Consider the following 19,108-nt stretch of genomic DNA (forward strand, 5'->3'; position numbering starts at 1 on the left):
AAAAAATAGTGACAACACTGAAAGTGGTGATGGATGCAGAAACCTAGACGTGATAAAATTGCATAGAAATACAAACACACACACAAACATACACAAACACAAATTAAACTGGGGAAAGCTGAATAACCTCTATGGATTGTACAAATGTCAATTTCATGGTTTGATATCATACTATAGTTATGCAAGATGTCACCATGGATTGAAATTACAAATTAAACTGGGGAAAGCTGAATAACCTCTATGGATTGTACACATGTCAATTTCATGGTTTGATATCATACTATAGTTATGCAAGATGTCACCATGGATTGAAATTGATTAGAAGGATACATGGGACTCACAATACATTTTTTCAACTTCCTGTAAATCTATAAGTATTTTAAAATAAAAATTTAAAACAAAAAAAGACAGTTATGTCCTTTACACACTTATTTTCCATAAACTCTTTCCAAGTAATCTATTCCACTCCTATGAATTCAAATTCTGTCAATATTCCAAAAATTCCCAAATCTGTATCCCAACTCAGATTCTTGTCTCGATCTCCAAACCCTTATATTCAACTGAAAATATTCATTTATGTCTCTAAAGCATCTCAAACCAAGTAAATAAACTGTAATTTGTCTTCTTTCCCAAATACTTACTTCTTTTCCAGTGTTCCTCATTTTAATAAATTTTACCCCCACTCACCCAAACAGAAATCTGGATGGCATACTTTACTTTTTCCTGTCTTTCATTCACCACACCTAATTAATCATGGATTCTATCTTATACTATCTCTGTAATTTTTCTACTTTATTTTGTACTCACTGCCACGACCCTAGTCAATTCTGTTGCCCAGAGACCTGCAATACTCTCCTAAATTTCTCTTCCAGATCTTCCCACTCACAACCTATGTCTGTACCCAAAACCATTCTCCATACTGAAGTTGCATGAATATTTTAAAAACATAAATGTGGTCATATAACTCTCATATTTAGAACACTTTAAAGTCTTTCTATTACATCCAGAATCATTTCTAAAATTAAGGTTAGAAGACTTTCTACTGTAAGACTCTTACTACTCTTTTTTCCTCTGCACTGTAGCCTTCACAACTGCTGTTTCTTCTGTCTAAAACAATCTCCCTACCCTCTGCCCCACTTAACTTCATTAACTCCACCATTCTAATATATGTTTAGGAAGCATTGCACAACCTTAACAGATAGATATTATTTTTCTCGCATTACAGATAAGGAAGCTGAGGTTCAAAGCGGTTAGGCTACTTGTCCCAGACCCTATAACTATTAACTAGGAGAACATAATTACCTAACTATGGAGTCATTCTAATGTCATTATGGGCAAGTTACTTAATTACTCTGTGCTTCAGTTTCCTCATCTATAAAATGAGAATAATAGTACTACTTTTCTCATAGTGTTGTTATGAGAATTAAATGAGTTAATATGTAGAAAACAGAGTAATGTCTGTTATATAAGGAGCACTATAAAAGTATATATGCTTTTATGGTGGTGGTAGTGATTATTATTATTATTATTATTACACATTATATGTTAAAGCTCAGAGAACAAAATTTTTCTTGTTCTTTTTTTTTTTTTTTCAGAATACCTGCTGCTACTGCTTTTTATGTCTTATAAATTCCTATGCCCCCTTTCAGTCTTAGCTCTCCATCCTTCTTTCTGGCATGCCTCCATGTTTCAGCCCAAGAATCTTATCAGTTACTCAGAGGAAGTTTGAAGCCCATAACAAAATGTCTTAGGTCCTGGAAATGATGGATCCTGTACAGAAAAGCGTGATTAGTATACTACCTCTTTGCCAAACTTTCATGGTCCTGATTCACCAGCTCTTCTTTTCTAACAGAGTACTACAGCATTACCCCAATACAGTCATAATCAACTTGACAAAGAGATAGCTTCGGTCACTCACCAGTCACCATCAGCAAAGTTGATAGGAGGATACCCTTCATGTTGATGCCTAAATCCTGTCCAGAGGATAAGGTTGTAGAGAGAACAAACAGGCACAAAACAAGGACAGGACTTATATCCTGCCTGGGGACCTTGAACAGCAAGGGAAGGTACAGGTGGGAAAATGCGATGAGGCCTCTACAAAATTCTGTTGTCTAGAGATCTTTCCTTCCAAACTCGATCTTTGGTGTAAAAATGGATGCATCAGTCACATACCTGCCCACTCTCTCTATCAGTACTCATAATCATCTTCTCAGTCATACCGACACCTGCCCTTGGGAAAAATTGGTTCTGAAAATCTTAGCTTTATCCACCTTATTTAGGGAAAAGAATTTCAAAGTAGGAGCCAAGTGAACCTTCTGTGGAGTCACTTCTGTGGAGTTCAAATTCATCCCAAGTGTCTTCCCTGGCCTCTCAATTCTTTCCACTAGCTTCTTCCCTCCAGTGTGTGACCAGCATCCCTCTCCTCTATAGGTCCCATTGACTCCTCTCCCCTCTGTGCTACTCTGATGAAACGCAGCTATGTTTCCACCCCCCTGTGTGACAGACTCCCCTCCCCTTTATGCGTGTCAGTTGCACTCAGCACACTCCTCAGAATTGCTTCACTTGTACAGGTCATATCTCATAACAACAGACACACTTGGATAAAGTTTTCAAACAATACCAACACCAGTAGCTCTTGCCAGATCTCTAAATCTATTGTCATCACTACATTGCCCTCTCTGACGTGACTTCTTTCAATCTCTCTCCTCCTCTCCCTCTCTCTCTCCCTCTCCCTCTCTCTTTTTTCTGTACCTGCCATTTTCAAATTGAATAATTAAAGTTTGGTAGCAAAATATAAAAATGATATTACTTAAATAGAAAATCAGTTTGATGGTGAGAATGACACAATAATAGATTTACCATCTCTATAAACCTGAGATATTCTGTGGAATGAGGCTGGAGACAGATGGAAGCATGTGTATATGGAATCGATGATGACGCTAGTAGATAAAGAACTTAAGAACAAAAAACTTACAAACATATGAGGAAATGTTGACTATCACACACTCACACATAAACACACACATACATCCATTCAATTCTAAAGTTGTTTTTTCAAGGAGAAGCTTTAAGTATAATGTCCCTATTATTAGATATACCAGTATCCTAAAACAAAAAGGAAAAAATATATGGGATAGACAAACTAAAGGAACCATTCAAAGGCTAAATAATTTAAAAGTCATTAGTGTTAAAACAAGAAAACCCACTCTTGAAAATCGTTTAGTAGACCTGGAAAAAAGTATGTTGGTGGGCGGGTGGGAAGACAGTGGCAAAGAGGAAATGAGAACAGAGGATGCAAAGACAGGATGAGATGAGGGTGGGGCGAGCCCCCTATACTGTGCTATGGGGTTTGAGCTTTACTCTGAGGCAGTGTGGAATTACACAAGAGTTTTAAGAGGAAGATTAATATGATCTCATCTGCACTTTAGGGAAACAAGCAGTCTGAGTGAAAGAGAAAATGTCAGGTTGAGCAATGATAGAGAGGTACAAGTGAGACAAGATTAGGGCCTGGATTCGGATGACAGCAGAGAATGGAAAGACGGGGATGGATTCAAGAGCTTCCAGGAAGTAGAACAGACTTTGGGATTTAGTGGAAAGAAAAAGAGAGAAGTCGAACAAGTGGAGGGTAGAGTTATCCCCTAACATAAGGAACACGGGCAAAAGAGTGAATTTGAAAGTCTGGAGGAATAAGGAGTTTAATTTTGACATGCTGCATTTCAGGGGCCTAAAGGAGATATAAACAAGGGTTTCTAGGAGGCAGTTCTATATGTAGGACCAGAAGTCTGGGCTAGAGACACCAATTTGAAAATCATGGATAGGTAGTAGTCACTAGTGCCTACCTCCTCCAGAAAATCTGTTGACTGCAGAGATCTTTTCCTAGATACTGACCCCGCTTTTCTACTCTGAGCCCTTGCACTCCCAAACCAGGCCACAAACTCACTTCTTGACCCATCATATGTCCGAGAGATCTAAAAATGAACAACCTCAGAGTAAAACATATCTCTCTCTCAACTTTTCACCTGTTTTAATTAATCCCACCCCATCTTTCCCACAGAAAACTTTCTATAACTCCCCCTCATAACTTTTCAATAACACTTAGAATCTTAAGACATTTCATAAACCAGTCCTGCTCCCCAGTGCACCTCTGTGTTTGTTGTGAGGTTCAGGAGAGTATTTTTTGTTCCACACTTCAGGGAACCTGTGTGAGGGACTGAACAATTTTATAACATCCATGCTGGTTGATTGGCTGAAGCCTGGTGGACATGGTTGAAAATCTATTGGTATCCAGTAACAAGACCTAGATTCTATGTCTAGTTTTCCACCATGTGTGACTTTGTGAAAAATCACTTAAATTTTCTCTGCTTTGGTTCTGTCACCCACAGATCAGAAAAAAAAAAAAATTGATACCAGCCCAGCCCTATCTCCTCTTTCTAGAGTTGTTGTGACATTAGGACGGGATTATAGGTTTAAGAAACTTTAAAAGGTTACAGTGTTGCAATTTAATTAACTCTACATCTCAGACTAATCTGATAAAAAAATCACCTCTGAAAATTCTGTAAGGAACTTAGCCCAGCGCCTGGGATTCAGTAAATGCTCAATGAATGTTAGCTATTAGCGTTCCTGCTTTTTTTCTTATTAGATTGTGCTTCTGATTATCCAAGATTGACTGGGGTAATTAATAAGTTATCTGTCGAGATAACTGTTCTATGAATGCTTTTAATTTCTACTTTACCTTAGCTCAAGCTGTTGATCAGGACAACAAAGACCAAGCTGGCGATGATGCCCGAGTGATGAAACAGTAATCAAAGGGAAAGGTAAGCTAGTGTAACAAAGATGGGTGTGGCTGTGGGAGAGTACAACTAACTGTTAGGGGGTTCAGGGCAAACCTAAGGGACACTGTCTCCGTGAGCTAAGGTGAAGAATCCTGTCTCCCACAGCACTGACCCCAAAAACTGTGGGGAAGATAAGTGCTGAACCCAGAGCTCCATTTTCCACAGACATCTGAACTACCTTCAGGAAGATGGGCTTTTGGGGCAGCAGACAGAGGGACCTGAATCCAGGAGTCTAAGGAATTAAGCTTCTTTTTCCTTCTCTGAAAGGCCACAGTAGAGGCACAGTCCCCCACCGTCCTTAGAGCAGAAGTGCTTCCATCTCTTTATCTGGAGCTATCTCCCTCCTCTGTTTGTGCCCAGAGCTGTTTTCCATTCCCACTGAGTGCCCCCATACCTAACGATATCCACTGACCCTACCAGGTGTTCCTGAGGGGACAACTGAGCTGAGGCTCTATACTCTGCTGATCTTCTTCTGCATCTCACAGGGAAAGATCTGGACCACCATGAAATTTATCTTCTATTTGGGCATCCTTGCTGGTATGTATCCAAGACCTTCTACTCTGTCCTGTAAGCATTGGTTAATGTAGGATGGGTGAGGTAGAGGTGGGATGTGTGAAGGATGCATAAGAAGAGTCAAGAAATACTGTCATGAGCAGAATTAGGGATCTCCCCTCTTTGACCCCATCCAAAGTCTCCCAGGAAAGGCTGAGCCCACCCTTCTAGTGCTAAGCTGTGGGGTGGGTTATGGCACACACCTGCCCTGGGGAATATTCAACAGTGAGTATTTTCCCCGGTTATTCCAAAATGTGAGCCTTACCACCCGCTGGACAAGTTCCAGTGTGGTCACAAGGATGATGAACTCATTTGACCCCTGATATTCCCCCTTTTCTAAAACTTTCAAGACTCATAATGCACAGAATGGAGAAGGTGGAGGGGGGGAATCAAATACTAGGGCCCTACCTCTGCAGTCCCTGCCTTTCATGAAGTTCTACCGGTGGCAGAATTTGCTGGTGAGACATTTCCCATCACTTCCTGACTGCCTAGGTTGCATCATGTATTAGGTATTTGAGATTATGCAAGTTAATTAATCCATCTGTGTTTCAGTTCCTTCAGTCAAAATGGGGCTATCGCTATGTACATTATAGAGTTGTTGTAAAGATTACATAAATCCATGTAAAGTACTTAAAACAGTGCCTGGTATAGAGCTCAATGTCTCTTGACCTTATTAATAATCCACCCTTTTTCCCTTTGGGTTTCTAACTGTATGACCACACAAAGAAGGGTGTGGTGAGGTATAGACCCAGGCTTGGGGAGGTTTAACAGAAGTACTGAGAGCAGCCAAGACAAGAACAGTACTTTATTTCTGGTACTAGAATTAGCCTTTCTCCCTTTTATCATCTTTTTTTTTCAATAATTTATTTATTAAAATATTATATATTCCTGTTAGAGAATTTGGAGATTTTAAAAGGAGAAAAAAATATACATCATTCATAATCTCACTTCTGTCAACACATGTTAACACTTTGTTTGAATTTACTCCCAGACTTAATACATGTTTTTGCATTTAAGTGGTTAATTTTTTATTTGTTTACTTGTTTTTAGACAATTGGGTTACATTATAGATACATTTTATTGTTATTTTTAACTTAAAGAAATGCTATCAATATTTCCTTTCCTGTTTAATATTCTTTATAAATATAATTTTAATAGATATGATGCTCCGTTTATTCTTGTGCCTCTTTATTTCAATCTCCAACATTGTCATATTAGACATTTATGTTTTCAATGTTCAGCTATTATAAGTAGTGCCAAAATAAACACACATTCAGAATATTTGTCTGTATCTGATTATGTCTTTAGAGTGGATTCTTGGGGGTGGAATAATTAGGTCACAGTTTATGAATAATTTACAATTCTTGATGCCTACTTCTAAATTGCTTTTCAACAAGATAAAATCAATTTATAATCAGTGAATGAGAATCTTTCTCATTATACTCTTTCTTATATTAAATATTATCAATATTGAATGAAAAATGATTATTATAAGTATTAAATAAAATGGTATATTATCTTAATTTACATTTTTATTAGAAAGAATGTTGAATATGTTCACATTTCCTGGCCAATTGATTACTTCTTTAAAATCATCCATATTCCTTTTCAAATAGGAAACTGTTGATTGTCTTATTTGTTCTAACATTTCATATATTAAGGACATTAATTATTTTCTCAGGGACATTTTTTGTAGTTCACTCATCTGTGCAGAAAGAAGACCATGCTCCCTATTTGGTATACCTCAAGTCTCATTTTAACCCTTGTGTGGGTGTCCTCATCAAAACAAGCTGGGTGTTGGCCCCAGCTCACTGCTACCTACCGTGAGTACTGGGCATCTTCACCCCCGAAACAGCTACTACTCATTCTAAATCAGTGGTTCCTAAATAGGGGCAAATTTTCCCCCAGGGTACATTTTGCAATGTCTGAAGATATTTTTGGTTGTCCCAACCAGGGGGCCATGCTATTGGCATCTAGTGGGTAAAGGCCAGAGCAAGAATGCTGCAAAACATCCTGCAATGCACAGCATAGTCCCTGTAATAAAGACTTTTTCAGCCCAAAATACTGATATTGCTGCTGTTGAGGAATGCTGTGCTACACATATTATCCCTCCTCAGTCTCCCATCAGCTTTTTGTTTTGTGACTGGCAGTATAAATGCATTTTGTCAGTTAAGGGCCCAGCAGGTAACTGATGATGCACTTGAATTGGGTAAATTAAGGAGAGTTTTTAAAAAGAACTAATTGCAAAGGTATGGAGATTTTATAGAGAAAATACAAAGAATAGTTCTAGGGTTAGTATTAGGAAAATGTGGTTATCATCCCTAAGCTTAACGGGAAGAGAGTATTTTCATGGAAGGAAGAGAGAGAGACAAAGAGAAATGACTATATGAAGTGACCACCTGATAGAAATTGTAACCTTTGATTAAGGGACACAGCTAATCTGTGGCAACACTGCAGGAACAGGGCTGGGAGGATAAATGCTCCAACCTCACTCTTCTCCTTCTGGTGCTTTCTATTGTCCAAAACACAAGAAGCCATAGGACAAGACAGCCCACTGATTTAATACACATGTCACCTTCCAGAGATGTAGAGGAGTGTGGAGTAGAGTTGTTAGAGGATTTAGTGAAACAAACAGGAGATATCCACCACTCAGGTGATCACATTCTTCCTGCCTCCACCAAAATAGAAATTGCCCAATTTGATAGGCTGGAGCTAGAGAGGAGAAAAATTTAAATTTCTGTGCATGTATCATTTTCCTCTCCACTCCTTAGGGACACAGTGGTTAAGGGTTCCACCACTTACTGTATGACCATGGGTAAATTACTCCTATGTGCCTCAATTACTTCATCTATAAAATGGGGATTAAAATAGACTTCTTGTGAGTTAAATGAGATAATCCAGAGAAAGCATTTGGCACATTGTCTGGCACATTGTAACATTCAATATCTTAGTGATGAAGATGATAGTAACTACCTGCAACCCCTTCTCCCTCCAGAAATCTGAAACTGATGCTGGGAAATTTCAAGAGCAGAGTCCGAGATGGGACAGAGCAGACAATTAACCCCATCCAGATTATCCGCTACTGGAACTACAGTCACAGCTCCCCACAGGATGACCTCATGCTCATTAAGCTGGCTAAGCCTGCCACCCTTAACCACAAGGTCCAGACTCTTCCCCTCGCCACCAGCAATGTCAAGCCAGGCACTGTCTGTCTGCTCTCAGGTTTGGACTGGAGCCAAGAAAATAGTGGTGAGTGCACCTGCCACAGCAAATCAGGGTCACCAGTTATCCTCAAAGAGGAGCTCCATGTCCTCATAGATGCAGAACAAGAGAAGGAGAGGAGAATGGTGGAGACCCAAGGGAGATGCTACGTGAGTGGTCTGGCAAAAAGAGACTTGCCTAGATGGCTAGAGCTCCTCCTTTCCCAGAGTGTCTAACGCCCTATTGCCTCTAATGCCCCTGCCTCTTCAGGACTTTGTCTCCAGGAGCCACCAGGACATCTGACTCTGTACAGAGGCCACACCATTCCTGATTGTCAGAGGCACAATTCCCTTGAAGGAGGAGGTGGTCCTACTTCCCATTCATGTTCATTGCACATGTAAAGGACACTTCCAAGAACTCGAGTCAGGACACTTCTTATTCCTCCAAGATAGTCCATGGAGTAGAAAGAAAACTCTACTTTTTAAAGAGATATAAAGGCTAATTCAAAAAGCTCAGGATTAACTCTCATAACCATGCTCAAGACCATTTCTTCCCTTTTTCTTATTCCTTATTTTCCTCAAACACCAAAAGACACCAGTTCAAATAGAGGGTAGCAATTAGAGGGACTGAATAACAACTGTCAACAGGATGTTTTCTTTCATCCCTGTCTTCCCTCAGGGAGACATCCTGACTTACGGCAGAACCTGGAGGCCCCTGTGATGTCTGACAAAGAGTGCCAGGAAACTGAACAAGGAAAAAGCCACAGGAACTCCTTATGTGTTAAATTTGTGAAAGTATTCAGCCGAATTTTTGGGGTAATCTTTTTTCTATGTTTAGCTTTCATTTACTTGTACGTGTCCAGTTAACTATTTAATTACAGTGTAAAAACATTTTTTAATTTCTAAATAATTTTCTCAGAATTTGATAAAGCTGCTGCAAAGCCACTATTGTTTCTTCAGTAATAAGCTCTCCTTACAGAGTATCTTCATTCATTAAAGGGTATCATGTAGAACCTTTAGTTAGAAATACTTTGCTAAGTACTTATTCTTATAAATGCAAGTAAAATAGTGAAAATGGGCATTGTTTTAAAAAAATTTAACTTTTTGCAAGTTGAAACTGGCTTCACCCATTCAATAAATGGGGTCTGATTCATTTTACATGTGGTTTCTAGAGAGGCTATTCTCTGACTTTCTCAAGATCACACGAAGCTAGTTATAGCAAAACTGAAAAAAGGACCCAAGCTTCCTGTTCCTGATTCAATGCTCTTTCATGACCTAGCATATTGCCTCTAGGCAGATCTCACCCAAGTTGGGGACTAGGGAAGTTTCCTGTAAGGAGAAGATCTGACCCTCTCTTTCTTTCTCTCTTTCTCTCCCTTGGTCTTTGCATGATCTTGGGTAGGAGGTGGCCGTTGCTACTGTCATCTGCAAAAACAAGCTCCAGGGGATCGAGGTTGGGCACTTCATGGGAGGGGATGTTGGCATCTACACCAATGTTTACCAATATGTGTCCTGGATTGAGAAGACTACCAAGGACAAATGAGACCTTCTCCCTCTGCGTCCTAGTTGCTTTTCCATTAAGTATACTACCTGATATTCTCCCTAAACTCAAAATCTCCAAATGGAAATCTTTGGATGCAGCATACCGGTAGCCTATGTGTTCTTATTTGTGTCTCTGCCCATACCCTACAATGATGTTAAGAACCAAGAACAAATCATGAAATGAGCACTTATTACATAGTATGGGGTTACATTCACTATCTCATTTCATGCTTATAAAAAGCCTTTGAGGTTATCTTTTAGTCTTACTTTCCATATGAGAAAATTGAGGCTAAAAGAGGTTACTTAACATTACCAATAGCTGGTGGATATCAGAGCACTGAATGGTACCCAAAATTGTCAGATTCTAAATCCAATGTTCATAGCCTCAGTATTATGGGGGACACCATGGCATTCAGCAGATTCAGCTCCTATTTCCCTGCTACTTCTCTTATCATTCAAAGGGCTTGAAGCTCTCACTTGTGGCTAAGATCTCGGGTACTGGAATAAGCTCTGCTAAGAATAGTCCTGCTTCTTCTCAATGCCTGTACTAGTGCATTTGGGTTGTGTATAACAGAAATACTTGCAACTGGGTAATTTATAAAGAAATAGGATATTTATTGCTTATAGTTTCAGAGGCTGGGAAATCCAAGGTCCAGGGAACACATCTGGTGAGGGCCTTGTCCTGGTGGTGACTACAGTGACTCAGGGTATCACATAGCAAATGTGGTGGAGCAGAGAGAGAGCTCCTCCTCATGTGCTCTCCAATTAAAGCCCTCAGAACCATGCCCATGATCACCAATAAACCATCGACTTATTAATCCATTTACTAGGGCATGGTCCTCACAATCTAATCACCTCTTCAAGGCCCTACCTTTCAATTACTCTAATAGGATTTTCTAACCTCAACAGTTACAGTGGCAATTAGGCATCAATGAGTTTGGGGGACATTCAATCTACAGGATTCCATCCCTGGCCCCCCAAAACTCATGCTATTTTCACATACAAATACATTCATTTCATCCCCATAGCCCCAAAGTCTTAACTTGTCCCAGCTCAAAAGCCCAAAGAGTCCAAAGTCTCATCTGTGAAATCAACACAAGTTACCTACTTCCAAGATACTATGGTGGGACAAACATATGGTACAACCTATTCCAAAGGGGAGAAATAGGTCAAAAGAATAGGGTAACAGGTCCCAAACAAATCCAAAACCCATCAGGGCAGGCATCAAATTTCAAAGCTGATGAATTATCTACCTCAACTTCATGTTTGATGTCTTCTGCATGCCAGTTTGAGGGTTGGGCCTCCAGGTCACTGAGCAGCTCCATTACTATGGCTTTCCTGGTTTCAGGCCATGCTTCGCTATACCAGGCTGGTGTTCCACTGCGGTAGCTCTATAATTGTGGGGTCTCCATGGTGGTCCTGCTCTCATGGCCCCACTAGGCATGGCACTGATGGGGGTTTTTTGATGCAACTCTGATCCCACATTTCTGCTTGGCATTGCTTTAGTGAAGGCTGTCTGAGATGACTCCACCCCTGTGAAATATTTCTTCATGGGCAGCCAGGCTTTTCCATACATCCTTTGATATCTGAGTGGCACAGCTCTGGAATGATGGGAGCCTGCAGACTTAACACCACATGGCTGCCACCAAGGTTTCCAGCTTATAACTTCTGAAGCTGCAGGTCCAGCCTTGTCTGGGGCTAATTTAGCCACAGTTAGAACCACCAACACAGCTAGAGTGCTAGTGCAGGGAGCAGTATCCTGAGGTAGCCCTGGGAAGCAAGCCCAAGGAGTGTTCCCCAGGCCTGTTCCCTGAGACCATTCTGTCACCCTAGGCCTCTGGGCCTGTGATGGAAGGGGCAGCCTCAGAGATCTCTGAAATGTCTTCAAGGTCTTTTTTCCCTTCTCTTGATAATCTCTTTCTTCTGTACTAATCTCCTTAGCAAATGGTCACTGGGGTATAGCCTTGAATTTTTTTCCTGAAAATGCTTTCCCATTCTCTACCATATAGCCAGGCTTCAAATTTTCTAAATATTTACACTCTGCTTGACTTTTAATTATTAATTCTGGCTTTACATTTTGCCTTTTAGCTGTAACTCAGTGTAGGCTGTTGCAAGTAGCCATTCAGATTCCTGAATGCTTTGCTGCTTGGAATTTCTTCCACCAGAAATCCCAGTTAAGCATCTTTAAGTTCCACATGCCATAAATCTTTTGGGCATAAACAGAATCCAGACAAGTTCCTTGCCAGTTTATAGCAAGGGTGATCTTTGCTCCAGTTTCCAATAAGCTCCTTCTCATTTCTGAGACCTCCTTTCTCATTTCTGAGACTTTCTTAGATTGCTTAGCCAGAGCAATCAGGGAAGAGAAAGAAATAAAGGGGATAAAAATTGGAAAAGACAAAGCCAAACTGTCCTTGTTTGCAAGTGACATGTTATAGAAAAAAACCTAAACACTCTACCAAAAAACTTTCAGAGCTGAAAAAAATTTTCAGTAAAGTTGCAGGATAAAAAATCAATACCCAAAATTCAGTAGCATTTTAGGCCGGCCCATGGCTCACTCGGTAGAGTGCGGTGCTGATAACACCAAGGCCACGGGTTTGGATCCTATATAGGGATGGCCAGTTTGCTCACTAGCTGAGCATGGTGCTGACAACACCAAGCCTAGGGTTGAGATCCCCTTACCGGTCATCTTTAAAAAAAAAAAAATTCAGTAGCATTTTTTACACTCTGATAACAAACTAGCAGAAAAAGAAATCAAGAAAGCAAGCCCATTTACAATAGTCACTAAAAAAATTAAATTCCTAGGAATCAATTTAACCAAGGAGGTGAAAGATCTCTACAATGAGAACTACAAATCACTGCTGAAGGAAATTAAAGAGGATGCAAAAAGATTTACAGGCATTCCATACTCTTGGATTGAAAGAATTAACATTGTGAAAATGTTCATAATACCCAAAGCAATCTACAGTTTCAATGCAATTCCCATCAAAATACCAATGACATTCTTCACATAAGGAGAAAAAACAATCCTAAAATTCACACAGAACAAGAAAAGATTCCAAATAGCCAAAGCAGTTCCAAGCAAAAAATAAATAAAGCCAGAGACATAACACTACCTGACTTCAAGTTATACTACAAAGCTATAGTAATCAAAACAGCCTTGTACTGGCATAAAAACACTCAAACCACTAGAACAGAATAGAGAATCCAGAAATCAACACATACTTATAGCCAACTGATCTTAAACAAAGGCACCAAGAACATACATTGGGGAAAAGACTGCCTCCTCAATAAATGGTGTTGGGAAAACTGGACATCCATATGTAGAAGAATTCAACTAGACCTGTACCTCTAGCCATATACCAATATCAACTAAAAATAAATTAAAGACTTAAATAGAAGATGTGAAACTATAAAACTCCTAAAAGAAAACATAGGGGAAACACTTCAGGAAGTAGGACTGGGTAAAGACTTTATGAACAAGACCCCGAAAGCACAGGCAACAAAAGAAAAAATAAGCAAACAGGATTATATCAAACTAAAAAAATTCTGCACAACAAAAGAAACTATTAACAGAGTGAAAAGACAACCTACAGAGTGGAAGAAAATGTTTGCAAACTGCATCCAACAAGGGATTAATATCCAGAATACACAAGGAACTCAAACAACTTATCAGTAAATAAAACAAGTAACCCAATTAAAAAATGGGCAAAGGAGCTTAATAAGTATTTCTCAGAGGAAGATATACAAATGGCCAACAGACGCATGAAAAAAACGCTCAACATCACTAGTCATCAGGGAAATGCAAATCAAAATCACATTGAAATATCATCTCACGTTGGGCCAGCCCGGTGGCGCACTGCTACAGTGCGCTGCTTGAGAGCGCGGCAGTGCTCCCGCCGAGGGTTCGGATCCCACATACAGACCGGTTCCCGCTCACTTACCCCAGAACCCTTAAGGGAGAGGCATTCCTTCCTTGGGAAATTAACCTGAATTGGGGTTCTCTTCCTGCATTTATTTTCCAGACCAGGAAGTTACAGGAAGAGAACATAGGTGGGGTTATTGTTTAACAATATAGGCTGATAACTTTCAGTGAAACAGCCAGATGACATTCCAGTAAGGCAATTAAGTGATCCATTAACAAAAGCTTGATCTTAGCAAACATTCCCTTCTTACAGCAATTTCTCAGTATCTTTACATATCAATCAGTAACTTGTCTGTCTTTGAGCCAGCAACCTTGCTGTGTTAGAATTCTTTATCTTACACCAGAGACTTTATAGCCTGAGGAAAGGTTCCTGTCCTTTGCAAGGTCAATATTTGAAACTGCAAGGCTTTGGAAAACCAGGCCCTATGAAGTACATTTGCTTTATGAATCCTCTACAATTTCACACCAGTTACACTGACCAGTATCAAAAAGATACAGAATAACACATGCTGGCAAGGATGTGGAGAAAGGAGACCCTTGTACACTGTTGGTGGGACTGTAAATTGGAGCAGCCATTGTGGAAAACAGTGTGGAGATTTCTCAGACAACTACAGATAGAACTGACATATGATCCAGCAATCCCTCTTATGGGTATATACCCAAAGAAGTGGAAATCATCATATTGAAGGGATACCTGCACTCCCATGTTTATTGCAGCTCTATTTACAATAGCCAAGTGTTGGAACTAACCTAAATGTCCATGGGTGAACAACTAGATAAGGAAGATGTGGCATATACACATCTGGAATACTACTCTGCCATAAAAAAGAATGAAATTCTGCCACTCGCAGCAACATGAATGAACTGAGAGAAGACTATATTGAGTGAAATAAGCCAGGCACAGATAGAGTAATACCATGTGCCCTCACTCATAAGTGGGAGCTTAATAAAACAAAATAACATAACATAACATAACATAACATAACATAACATAACATAACAACAAACATAACATAACATAACATAACATAACATAACATAAGGAAGAAAGATTTAACAACCACAATAATTCACTAAACTTTCAAAAGGAGAGAACAGAACTGAGGCCACCAGAGGTGAGAAAGGGGGAAGGGGAGGGGGTTTACTGAGAAATTGGTATGGGGCCACAAAAAATGATTACATTGTGTAATAATAAATAATTATCTTGACTAGGCATCATGTATTGCACACAGGTATTGATATTCATTGCTGTACCTCACAGATATGTATAATCAATTATGTTTCAATAAAAATAAATGAATAAAAAATTATATATTAAAAAAAGAAATTGTGCTCTGCTTCTATAAAGAAAAACACAAAAAACTTTTAAGGATTATAAAAGAAGATTGAGGCTGTCATTAAGATGGTGGAATGGACAGCTCCAATGTCATTCTCCCCCATGATTGACTAATTTACAACTATTGAAAAACAAAGACTGCAAACCTGAGATAACTGGAGCTCAGGGAAAGAGGAGGAGAGACCCATGGAGTTCATGAAGGCAGGAGAAGCTACAGCGATAGAAAGAAAAACCATTCCAACATTTTCAAGCCCCAGACACACCAGAGCCAGCCCTGCAAGAGGCAGGAAGATGATGCAGCATACACAAAGCTGTAGCCAGCAAAAGCAAAAAGTAAGAAAACAACAGTAACAAGTCCCAATATATCAATAATAACTCTAAACGTAAACAGATTAAATACCCCAATTAAAAGACACAGAGTGTCTCAATAGATTAAAAAACAAGAACCAACAATATGCTGCCTACAAGATACTCACTTCAACTATATAAAGACCCACATTGGCTAAAAGTGAAGGGATGGAAAAAGATATTTCATGCAAATGGAAATGAAAAAGAGCAGGAGTAGCTATACTTTTATCAGATACAATAGACTTCAAGTCAAGGAAAGTATAAAAAAAAAAGATAAGGAAGGTCATTATATAATGATAAAGGATCAATTCAAAAAGAAGATATAACAATCTAAATACATATGTACCCTACTCCAGAGCACCCAGCTATATAAAGCAATTAGCATTAGAATTGACAGGAAAAATATACTCTAACACAATTATAGTCGGGGACTTCAATACCCACTTTCAGCAAAGGACAGATCATCCAGACAAAAAATTAACCAGGAAACATCAGAATTAATCTCCATTCAAGGCCAATTGGGCCTCAGGAACATACATAGAACATTTCATCCAATCACTGCAGAATACACATTCTTCTTATTAGCACATGGAACACTCTTTAGAATAGACCAGATATTAGGTCACAAAAGAAGTCTTAACAAATTTTTAAAAATTGAAATCATAGGATAAAACTAGAAATCAACAACAAATGGGAGAATACAAAGAAAAGTGAGGGAGGAGAGACACTAGAAACTGTACAAATACATGGAAATTATACATGCTTCTAAACAATAAATGGGTAAAAGAAGAAATCAAAATGGAAATTTAAAAATTCCTAGAGAAAAATGAAAATGAAAACACAACATTCCAGAACTTATAGGATATAGCAAAAGCAGTTCGAAGAGAAAAATTTATAATAATAAATGCCTACATCAAAAAAGAAGAAACTCTTCAAATAAACAACCTAACATTACACCTGGAATGTGTAAGGAACTGGAAAAACAAGAACAAACCAAACCCAAAATCAGCATAAGGATAGAAATAACAAAGATCAGAGGAGAAATAAATGAATTAGAGATTTAAAAAACAATACAAAAGAAAGATCAATGAAACAAAGAGTTGGTTTTTCAAAAAGATAAAATTGATAAACCTTTAGCTAGACTAACAAAGAAAAAAGACTCAAATAAAATGAGAAATGAATAAGGAGACATTACACTGATAGCACAGAAATACAAAGGATCGTAAGAGACTACTACAAAATATATGCAAACAAACTGGAAAACCTAGAAGAAATGGATATATTCCTGGACACACAGAACTCACCAAAGTTGAACCATGAAGAACTAGAAAACTAAACTGACCAATAATGAGTAATGAGATGGAAGCTGTAATAAAAAGTCTCCCAACAAAGAAAACCCCAGGATCAAATGGCCTCACTGCTGAATTCTACCAAACATTTAAAGAAGAACTAATATCAATTCTTCTCAAACTCTTCCAAAAAATTGAAGAGAAGTAATTACTTCCAAACTCATTCTACAAGACCAATCTCAAAATCAGAAAGACACAACAAAAAACGAAAACTACAGACCAGTATCCCTAATAAACATGGATGTGAAGATCCTCAACAAAATCCTAGCAAACATAATCCAACAACACATTAAAAAGATCATTCACTACAACCAAGTGGGATTCATCCCAGGGATGCAAGAATGATTCAACACATACAAACCAATAAATGTGACATATCACATCAACAGAATGAAAGAAAAAATATATGGTCATTTCAATAAACGCAGAAAAAGCATTTGATAAAATCCAACACCCCTAATGACAAAAACACTCAACAAATTAGGTATAGAAGAAATGTGCCTCAACACAATAAAGGCAATATATGACAAATCCACAGCTAATATCATCCTGAATGGACAAAATTTGGAGGCTTTTACTCTAAGATCTGGAACACAACAAGGAAACTCTCTTTCCCCACTCTTATCCTACATGGTACTGTACATTCTATCCAGCAAAATAAGGTGAGAAAAAGCAATAAAGGCATCCATATTGAAAAGGAAGAAGTCGGGCCAGCCCGGTGGCGCACTGCTACAGTGCGCCGCTTGGGGGCGCGGTGGTGCTCCCGCCGGGGGTTCGGATCCCACATACGGACCGGTTCCCGCTCGCTGGCTGAGCAAGGTGCGGGCGCGACGCCAAGGGTTGCGATCCCATTGCCGGTCCCGGTCCGGTGCTGGCGCGACACTGAGGGTTGCGATCCATTGCCGGACATGAAAAAAGACAAAAAGACAAAAAAAAAAAGAAGTCAAACTATCCCTATTTGTGGATGACATGATCATATACACAGAAAAACCCTAATGACTCCACCAAAACATTACTAGAACTAACAAATGAATTCAGTAAACTAGCAGGATACAAAAATCAACACACAAAAGTCAATAGCCTTCCTATATGCCAATAATGAAATAGGTGAAGAAATCAAGAAAGTAATCCCATTCACAACAGCTGTCAAAAGAAAATGAAATACCTAGGAGTAAATTTAACCAAGGAGATGAAAGACTTCTACAACAAAAACTATAAAATATTGCTGAAAAAAAAATTGAAGAGGACACAAATAAATGGAATGATATCCCATGTTCATGGGTTGGAAGAATTAACATCATCAAAATGTCCATTTTGTGCAAAGTAATCTAATATTCAATGCAATCCCTATCAAAATACCAATGACTTTCTTCACAGAAATAGAAAAAACTATCTTAAAATTTGTATGGAACCACAAAACCTAGTATAGCTTTGTAGTGAAAAACAAGAAAAGCTTCAAATATGCTCTAATTAGACAACATTGGCATGAAGAAGCTGGAGGTGGGCTAACTAGAAGTGAGGCATCTTGCGTGGTTGGTTTGGGGAGCATATTTGGCTTTCTCTGGGTAGTCCTTAACTAGAAAGGAAAAAAACAGTGAAGTTAGAATTCATTGATTATGTTCTGATATTCTAAAATGATTTATGCAGAGCCCATGGCTTCCTGGACTGCAGAAGTTGTGGTTTGGCTTCCCAGGCAGATTGCTGCAGATGCTGTGTGTAGAAAAGCAATTGTTCTTGCAGTAGCAAAGTAATTATTAGATTTTGTGTTTCCTACCTGGGGTATTCCCAATTATCTACATAGTGACAGGAAAACACATTTAATTGGAAATCTACCCACAAACTTGGTAAGGTCTTGGCACTTACAAAAAAAGCTTCCTTGTCATTATTATTCTCAATATTCTAGGAAAATAGAAAGTAGAAATAATAAAGGGGACAATAAAATTAAAATTAGCCAAACTACCTGAAATATTTAAATTGCCCTGGCCCAAACTTCTTTTCCATCTAAAACCCAGACTTCTTCCCTGTAA

The 19,108-nt window shown here is 38.8% G+C and overlaps 1 protein-coding gene across 2 annotated transcripts; it reads left to right on the forward strand.

Annotated features, from left to right (window-relative positions):
* The first annotated feature begins 5,175 nt into the window (after window positions 1-5,175).
* PRSS37 (protease, serine, 37) lies at window positions 5,176-10,155 on the forward strand. Of its 2 annotated transcripts, none has more exons than XM_008566953.1 (5): window positions 5,176-5,369; window positions 7,066-7,207; window positions 8,380-8,633; window positions 9,264-9,400; window positions 9,987-10,155. In XM_008566953.1, exons 1-5 carry the CDS (start codon window positions 5,336-5,338, stop codon window positions 10,125-10,127), a joined length of 708 nt encoding a protein of 235 aa, XP_008565175.1. In that variant the 5' UTR covers window positions 5,176-5,335; the 3' UTR covers window positions 10,128-10,155. The 2 variants fall into 2 exon arrangements, with proteins under 2 accessions (XP_008565175.1, XP_008565176.1); XM_008566954.1 differs by having other exon boundaries at window positions 8,380-8,630.
* The last annotated feature ends 8,953 nt before the right edge of the window (window positions 10,156-19,108 follow it).

The sequence above is a fragment of the Galeopterus variegatus genome, unplaced genomic scaffold (genome assembly GCF_000696425.1).
Source record: "Galeopterus variegatus unplaced genomic scaffold, G_variegatus-3.0.2 Scaffold281, whole genome shotgun sequence".
NCBI lineage: Eukaryota > Metazoa > Chordata > Mammalia > Dermoptera > Cynocephalidae > Galeopterus > Galeopterus variegatus.